Source organism: Aristolochia californica, unplaced genomic scaffold (genome assembly GCF_029961685.1).
Source record: "Aristolochia californica isolate CCGP_79_NKW_82.1479 unplaced genomic scaffold, dmAriCali1.0.hap1 SCAF_8, whole genome shotgun sequence".
NCBI classification, from domain to species: Eukaryota; Viridiplantae; Streptophyta; class Magnoliopsida; order Piperales; family Aristolochiaceae; genus Aristolochia; species Aristolochia californica.
The window spans coordinates 16918073-16927163 of record NW_027182279.1 but is presented as its reverse complement, the minus strand read 5'-3'; the positions used below and the strand labels follow the sequence as shown (position 1 = coordinate 16927163).

The window sequence follows — 9091 nt, the reverse complement described above, 5'->3', positions numbered from 1 at the left end:
AACTAGGATAAAAAATTGGTTGAATAGGTAAAAGAATAGACTTACAGATATTTATTTGGATATATATTTCTCCATTTAAAATCTAGTTCTTGATAGCATAAAATACCTAGGAAGTGGAAGCTTGCTGCTGCTGCTCGAACCTAGACTTATGGAATTTATAGAAAAGAGAAATACTTCATAGACTTCATTAACTTATTATAATCAGAGTACATTATAATAGAAGAAGGTAGTAGAGTTCAATTACAATAAAACTTCCATTGTCCCAATTACACCCAAACACTAACACTTAAAGATAAGTCCAAGCATAATTAAATAACTCAGTATAGAAAAAAGACAAACATAACTCAAACTAGAACTCTTCTATAAAGATGTCTTTGTGAGTCTTTCTTGATCTTCCAACTTATGTGATAAGGATGCCAGATCGAGGTAATCATGGTGAGTCCTACTTCTTATGTGCTTGGGCCTATCTTGTGGGCCTTCCTTGCTTGTGTGGCCCATCTTATAATACTCTTAGATATGTGAGCCTTCCTTGGTCGTGTGGGATTGGGCCTATCTTCCAACAGTTATGGGATGAGAAGTAGAGGGCATGGTGCACGATCTAGGCTCTTTCCAAATTTCAATAAGACGAGTATCATATTGTGGGACAAAAATAACTGGAGAAGATGGACTAACCTCAATAGGATCCAAAAACTCAGCAGGTGTGGAGTCAGCCAGTGTTTCTGGGGGCTGAGTTGTTTCTATAGCACGGGGCACACCCGGTAGAGGATGTTGTGGACTCAATAGTAGAATGAGTAATCCAGAGATGACATGGACGAGTCAGTGACTCAGTGGAGTAGTGAAGTACCTTAGCCAGTTTATGTTCTTTTAAATTCATGAATGTCAAGTAGGGAGCCCACGAGGGCAGTATTGTAATAATCTTAAACACTATGCTCGAGCCTTTGCCTTAAGAGGTCATCGAGAAGACAGGAAAGGGAAGAAGAAAGTTACAAGGGATCTGCGTTCTCCTTCAACAAACCAGGGTCAGCATTCCCTTGGAAACCACGGTGCAGACTCCCTTTGACGAGCCTGGTTATCCTCATTCTATATCATCCATCTATCCTCTTCTCTCACGTTAGCCATTCCATTCCGTGTTCCTCACAAACCCGTCACCATAGGTAGACCAAAAAGGTCTCGGCGTCCCTTGATTTACAAGAAGACCTCTCCCATCGTCGAATCACTCGATCCATGGTCAAAGACTATAACATCTTGGTATCAAAGCAGGTCAATATGGGAGAATCATCCAACAACGCCGAGTTGATAGCTAACATCAGAGAAATGATGCATGTTGAGAGAGAACAGAGCGACGCCAAAGCAACAGCAAGACAAGAGGAATCCGAAGAGCGTTTCGTCACATTGTTGGACAGTAGGGTCACCCAATAGGTACAATTACAAATTGACAATTTATCTAATAGACTATTTGATATAATTGGGGGAAGAAGTTCCAACCCACGGGAGGGGGAAAGGAGCCCTACGGCCAGGAAGGGGTACCAGTATGTTGGACGCATAGAGCCACTAGCGTCAAGGGGGAATTTGAGTCCCAGAGGGGGGACCATCCCTAGATACACCAAATTGGAATTCCCAATTTTAAGGGATCAGAGGACCCACTGATATGGCTCTACACGTGTGAGAAATTGTTTTCTCACCAACGAACTGCTAACAGTGACAAAGTGGGATTGGCCGCCTTCCACATGCTCAACAAAGCACAGCTATGGGGTCATCAATTAGAATTGGCGTATCTCGAATTAAATTGGCAGGAATTTAAAGATTTATGCTCCATCCGGTTTCGGCGTCCGACTCAAAACAATCCCCTAGGGGACTTGGTGTTGCTACATCAAATTGGCACGGTAGAACTGTACCAAAAAGCCTTTCAGAAGAAATTGGTTAGGGCTAGCAAGGTAGTCAGGGTGGACCAAAAAATCAGCTTGTTTATAGCCGGCTTGACAGAGGCCCTTCATCTAGAAGTGGAGCTCCTTGCTCCTATGGATTTGGCTAGAGCAATGAATTTGGCGAGAGCACTTGAAGCCAAACAAAAATTCCAGGCAACCAAACCTCCATGACGGGGAGGAAGATAATCTACAAGCACCCCACACACAGCAACCCCATGGTGCAACTCAGTACCTTCCAATTCTCCTGAAGCTTCCAAGACAAGTCCATCTCAATTGGCATTCATTAGAAAATTGAACAGGGCAGAGATGGAAGATAGAAGGTCCCGAGGCTTATGTTATAATTGTGATGAAAAATATACCTTTGGACATCAATGCCTGAAATTGTTTTGGTTATAAGTAGAGGATGAGGAGGAAGCCCTTGACAACACCGACCCAGTGGAGGAAGAAAACGAACCTGAAATTTCTCTCCATACCAGTACTGGCCTCCAATCCACCAAAACAATGCAACTATTTGCCTTCGTCAATGAAAAACCACTCCTTAGTTTGGTTGGCTCTGGCAGTACTCATAATCTCATAAGCTTCAAAACGGCTTAGCAGTTACAATTTCCAGCGTAGCCTCATCCAACAGCTTCAATTTCAATGGCTAATGGAGAAAAATTTCCAAGTTATGGGATCAGTAAGGCAGTGTTGTTTTCCATTGAAGGTCATCCATTTGAGGCAAAATTTCTGATCATACCACTAGCAGGATTTGATATGGTTCTCGGAATTAAATGGCTGCAAGCTTTGGGGCCCATTTTGTGGGATTTCGCAGCCTTGACCATGAGCTTTGAGATGGCAGGCCAGAAGTACACTTTCCAGGGTAGTAAGACTGAAATTCCTCCACACTTACATGTACTCCAGCAGCAGCAGCCCTCGGCCACGAAGTTAAAAAATTTGTTGGAGGATTATGATGAGGTCTTTCAGCAACCAAAGGGTCTCCCACCTCTGAGACAGTGTGACCATATAATTTCACTGAAGGATAGTTCTAATGTTGTTGTGGTGCGCCCCTATCGATATCCCATCTCCAAAAAAATGAAATAGAAAAACAATGCAAATTGATGCTTGAGCAAGGCCACATCCAAAGAAGTACATCCCCTTTTTCTTCGCCGGTCTTGTTAGTCAAGAAACAAAACAACACTTGGAGATTTTGCATGGAATATAGGGAATTGAACTCCAAGAATATCAAAGACAAGCTCCCTATTCCAGTTGTGGATGAGTTATTGGATGAATTTCATGGAGCACAAATTTTCACCAAGCTCGATTTGCGCTCAAGCTACCATCAGGTCCGTATGTATTCTCCAGATATTCACAAGACAGCATTTCAAACACATCATGGCCACTTTGAATTTTTGGTCATGCCCTTTGGTCTCTCCAATGCTCCATCAACATTTCAGGCTTTAATGAACGAGGTATTTACCGATTATCTCTGCAAATTTGTGTTAGTATTCTTTGATGACATACTAATTTTCAGCAAGTCTTGGCCTCAACACTTAGAGCATTTGCAACTGGTTTTTCAATTGATTCAATCCCACCGGCTTTATTTAAAGAAGACCAAGTGTACATTTGGGAGAAAACAAGTAGTTTATTTGGGGCATATTATTACAGCGTCAAGGGTGACAGTGGACCCAAAAAAAATTACAGCTGTTACACAGTGGCCTCCACCAACCAATGTCTCAGCTTTACGGGGTTTTTTAGGCTTGGCTGTATATTATAGAAAGTTCATTGCCAACTACGCGAGCATAGCAGCACCCTTGTCCAACCTGCTACGTTGCAATGCATTTGTTTGGCATGAGGAGGCCAGCACAGCCTTCCAAACGTTAAAAACAGCCCTTGCCACAACACCGGTCTTACAATTGCCTAATTTTAAAGAGCCTTTCGTGGTTGAATGTGATGCATCAGAAGGTGGTATCACGGCATTGCTGCAATAATCCAACCATCCCATTGCCTATTTCAGCCAACAACTGTCACCACATCAACACAAGTTACCAGCATACGAGCGTGAACTGATTGGCTTAGCAAAGGCAGTCCACCATTGGCGTCCCTATTTATGGGTTAAATATTTTATTATCCGTATAGACCACTACAGTTTGAAATATTTGCTACATCAACTTATTTCTACATAACCTCAGCAGCAGTGGATCAGTAAATTGTTGGGCTTTGACTTTATGGTGGAACACAAGGCAGGTAAATTGATTATAGCAGCGGATGCTTTGTCATGCAGATCAGAAGACTCACCACAATTATCTGCCATTAGTCATCCCATGCCAGTCCTCTTGGACACCATCAAGGAGGCCCATAGGAGCTCATCAGAACTACAAGACCTCAGTCAGCAAATTATAACTGGCAACATGCCATCCGATTTGACACTTCTTGACACCCTCATTCTCTATAAGAGCAACATCTATTTGCCCCATTCTTCTCCTCTCATTGCTATAGTGGTATCTTCTTATCGTGAAAGCTACCAAGAAGGCATTCAGAAGACACTCATGCGGTTTCGCCATGATCTTTATTGGGCTGGTATGAAGATCTCCATTACCTCCTATGTAGCTGCTTGTCAGGTGTGTTAGAGGAATAAGGCGGAGAATTTATCACCAGCAGGGGTACTACAACCGATCCAGCTTACCACTCAGGTATGGGTGGACTTATCCATGGATTTTACTGAGGGACTCCCGAGGTCTTTCAGGAAATCTATTATTTTGGTGGTCGTAGACAGATTATCCAAATACGGTCATTTCATTCCATTGGAACACCCATACACGACAGCGTCAGTAGCACAAGTCTTTTTTACACACATTGTGCGCCTACAGGGCATTCTGGAGTCCATTGTCAGTGATCGGGATGTTTTTTTTACTAGTCAATTCTGGCGGGATCTCTTCAAATTCGGCAGCACCAAACTCAATTTTTCCTCAGCATATCACCCCAAACTGATGGCCAGACTGAAGTACTTAACCATACCATTGCCATGTATTTTCGGTGCTTGGTTGGTGATAGACCCAAAAGATAAGTGAACTGCATTTTGTGGGTAGAATATTCGTACAACACCTCTTTCCACACGACTTTACAAGACACCCCATTTCGTATAGTGTATGGCAGAGACCCTCCCAATCTACTTTTATATGATCATGGCTCCACCAGAGTCGATGCAGTGGACAAGGCACACATTGATCGAGATCAGTTGTTGGCCATTATTCGCCAGTGCCTCAACCAAGCCCAAGCTCGTATGAAAGACTACAATGACCAGGGTCACCGTGACATTCAGTACAACACAGGTGACTTTGTTTGGCTCAAACTCCAACATTACAAATAGGCTTCCGTAGCTGGACACAGGCACAAGCTCTCGCCCAAATATTTTGGGCCATTCAAAATTACTCAGAGTGTCGGGGAAGTCACATAGGCTCCAATTGCCTCAAGAAGCCAAGATCCATGATCTATTCCATGTGTCCCTCCTAAAGCCCTTCATAGGCAGTGCCTCACCCACACTCCTGCTCTCCCACCCATGGAGGATTACCAAATATCTCTCTTGCCATTCAAAATTCTATAGGCTCGCCAGAATCCACACAGATGAGAGGTGTTAGTTCAATGGTCTCCCACAGATGCACCCCGCAGTATTCCATCAGGTCAACCACACATTCAAGCTTGCGGACTACCTCATTTTCCAGGAAGGCAGTGATATTGTGGACTCGATAGCAGAACGAGTAATCCAGATACAACGCTGACAAGTGAGTGACTCAGTGGAGTAGTGAAGTACCATAGCCAGTCCATGCTCTTTTAAATTCATGAATGTCAAGTAGGGAGAGCACGAGGGCAGTATTGTAATAATCTTAAACACTATGCTCGAGCCTTTGCCTTAAGAGGTCATCGAGAAGAAAGGAAAGGCAAGAAGAAATTTACAAGGGATCTGCATTCTCCTTCAACGAACCAGGGTCGGCATTCCCTTGGAACCCAAGGTGCAGACTCCCTTTGACGAACCTGGTATCCTCATTCTCGCCAATCTATCTCTCCTCTTCTCTCACATTAGCCAGTCCATTTTATGTTCCTCACAAACCTGTCACCATAGGTAGACCAAAAAGGTCTCGTCATCCTGGTTCTACCCTCGATTTACAAGAAGACCTCTCCCATCGTCGAATCACTCGATCCATGGTAGGAGACCATAACAGAGGAGAACCTGGTATGGAAGATAAACCTAGAGGAGCATTATTAGAACAATATGGATAGTCTTCAAAGAATTTGACATCCCTAGACACAAGTAAATGCTGAAGAGTGAGATTATAGAAAACATAACCCTTTTGTGTGTGAGAGTATCCTTCATAGATTTTGGATCAAGTTTACCGTGTCTTGGGGAGGAAATATGAACAAAACATTGAAAGCCGAAGACTCTCAAGGGCAGTGAAAAAGGATCATCATTAGGTAATAAGTGAGAGTAGGGAATTTTTTTTCCAAGAACGGAAGAGGGTAACCGGTTTATAAGAAAACATGTGGTAAGGACTGCATGTGGCCAATAAAAGTATGGAACTTTCATGGCATATATTAATCCACGAGCTACCTCATGAATATGAAGGTTCTTCTGTTCGGCTACACCATTTTATGGAGGGGTGTAGGCACATGATGTCTAGTGAATAATGCCATTTTCAAGACAAAACAAGTGAAGATCTTTGGATGTGTATTCTTTGGCATTATCCAACCGAAGGACTTTAATTTTCTGCCCAAACTGAGTGAGTACCATTGCATGAAAAGATTTAAATATCAATGGTATTTTAGAGCGCTCTTTCAAAAAAATAACCAAGTAGTACGAGTGAGGTCATCAATAAATGCAATAAAATATTTCACTTGTGAAATGTTGGAGACACTCAAGGGTCCCCACATAGTATTAATTAATGAAAAAGGAGAGACACTTTAATTTCTGGACAAGGTGAGTATGTAGACCTCTAATTTTTACACATTTTACATGCTTCACAATGAAGGTCTGACCTTGCTTTAGGAAAACTATGATGAAGAGATTGGGTTGACGGATGTCCCAACCGGTTGTGCCATAACTTGGTTTTAGTGTCACAGGTGGATGTAGTATTTATTTGTGGCACATCCAGGTAGACGAACCCCCCCTCCCCCCCTTGTTCACAAAATCCACCAATCACCCACTTCGTTGTAAGATCCTGAAACACACATGAAGTGGGTGAGAAAGTGATAGAGAAATTAAAATGTTTGGTGAGCTGACTAACTGATAAAATATTTAAAGGGAAAGTGGGAACAAAAAGGATATCAGTGAGCAAAAGTGATGATGTAACAGAAGTGGATCCTTGCCCTTTAACATTAATCTGTGAACCGTTAGCAATGGTAACAAATTTATGTTAAAGACAAGGAGAAACTGAGTATAGTAGATGTTTGTTACATGTAAGATGCCCGGAGGCTCCTGAGTCAATTATCCAGGAAGAACAAGAGGCAGAAAATATTCCTGAAGCGGAGGTGGTAGCGGTCGGTGAAGAAGTACTTAGGGAGGACCCCATCATGGTCTTAAATTTCTAGAATAGTTCATAGTTTTCATCAGTAAGTGTATTCTTTACAGTTGTTGTGGTAGACTTCTCCACTTTTGTATCACTTACTTTTTGGAAGATAAGCTCAAGCCCACACGACCAAGGAAGGCCCATATATCTAAGATTATTATAAGATGGGCCACACAACCAAAGAAGGCCCACAAGATTGGCCATGATTACCATGAGCTGGCATCCTTATCACATCAGTTGGAAGATCAAGAAGGACTCACAAAAGTATCTTATCTTATGGTCACGTCGAAGAAGAGTTTGAGTTTGAGTTATTTTTTTCTTTTATCGATATTGAGTTATTAATTTTGTTAGGACTTACCTTTAAGTGTCAGATTTTGGGTGTAATTGGGACAAGGGTAGTTTTATTGTAATTGGACTCTACTACCTTCCTCTATTATAAATAGAGGTTCATGTACTCTAATTAAAACAAATTATTGATGACAATGAAGTATTTCACTTTTCCATAAATTCAACACGGTATCAGAGCAGGTTCTGTGAGTTGACTTGGTCAACTCACGGAGGTAATGTGATCCTTTTCTCTAAACCCTAAACCCTAAGTCTAGGTTCGTAGTTATTTTTTTCAGTCCCTATACCAATATTTTTCTTTGTATTTTTTTAACTTGATACGGAGTTTTTAATACTAAAATATATATATTGAAAGAAAGATAATTTAGTCTAATTTAAAAAGAAAAATTATTTGTTCCAATTGGAGTTATCTACAGAAAGATGTCAACATTTGAATGAGTGAAGGTCAGATTGAAAAAAGGTTCTAGCAACAATAGCAATCTTTAGATTTCTAGGTATTTTTTGCTATCAAGAACTAGAATTTATATGGAGAAATATATGTCAAAATAAATATCTGTAATTCTTTTCTTTTACCTATTCAACCAATTTTTTTGTCTGAGTTATCTACAAAGAGAAATCGATATTTGAGGCAGTAAAGGTCAGAATTAAAAAGAGGTTAGAGCTACAGCAGAAAGCCTCAATTTCCAAGGTATTTTATGCTATCAAGAGAGAGAATTTATAAGGAGAATTATATATAAAAGAAATATACGTAAGTCTATTTTCTTACCTATTCAACCAATTCTTGGTATGATTTTTTTATAAGGAGATATTATACTTGGAAGAGTCGATGGTCATTCTGGAAAAAAAGGAGAAACATTACTTTGTTCGGCCAGATGACAGAGACCAAAATCTATCAGATTATTTATCTTCTGATAATTATATTTTATGAAGTGAAGTTACACTTTGATGAAAGGTATTTAAGTCTACTTTTATACTGAGAAAATTTCATGTTAATCTGATCTATATTTAAAGAAATATTCCCATTGGAAGAATCAAAGGTCATGCTGGTATTCTATTACATTGATAATCCGAATTTAAGCCAATTATTTTGTGCCACTTTTTGAGTTGATATATCAGAAAATATGTCACTTCTCCTTGGTTTGAGGGCTTATTTATACATCTATGTTATTTGGGCCTATTGCTACATCTATGATATTTGGTTCAAGCTGGGATCGCTGCCATTACCTCCCAGCTTGAGGGGCTATAATTTATTCCATATGTTGTGGGTGAGTTTATGTGACCAAA

The 9091-nt window shown here is 40.8% G+C and overlaps 1 protein-coding gene across 1 annotated transcript; it reads left to right on the top strand.

Annotated features, from left to right (window-relative positions):
- The first annotated feature begins 3115 nt into the window (after positions 1-3115).
- LOC137938324 (uncharacterized mitochondrial protein AtMg00860-like) lies at positions 3116-3892 on the top strand. The gene has a single exon (XM_068783301.1). The coding sequence runs from the start codon at positions 3116-3118 to the stop codon at positions 3890-3892; it is 777 nt and encodes a 258-aa protein (XP_068639402.1).
- The last annotated feature ends 5199 nt before the right edge of the window (positions 3893-9091 follow it).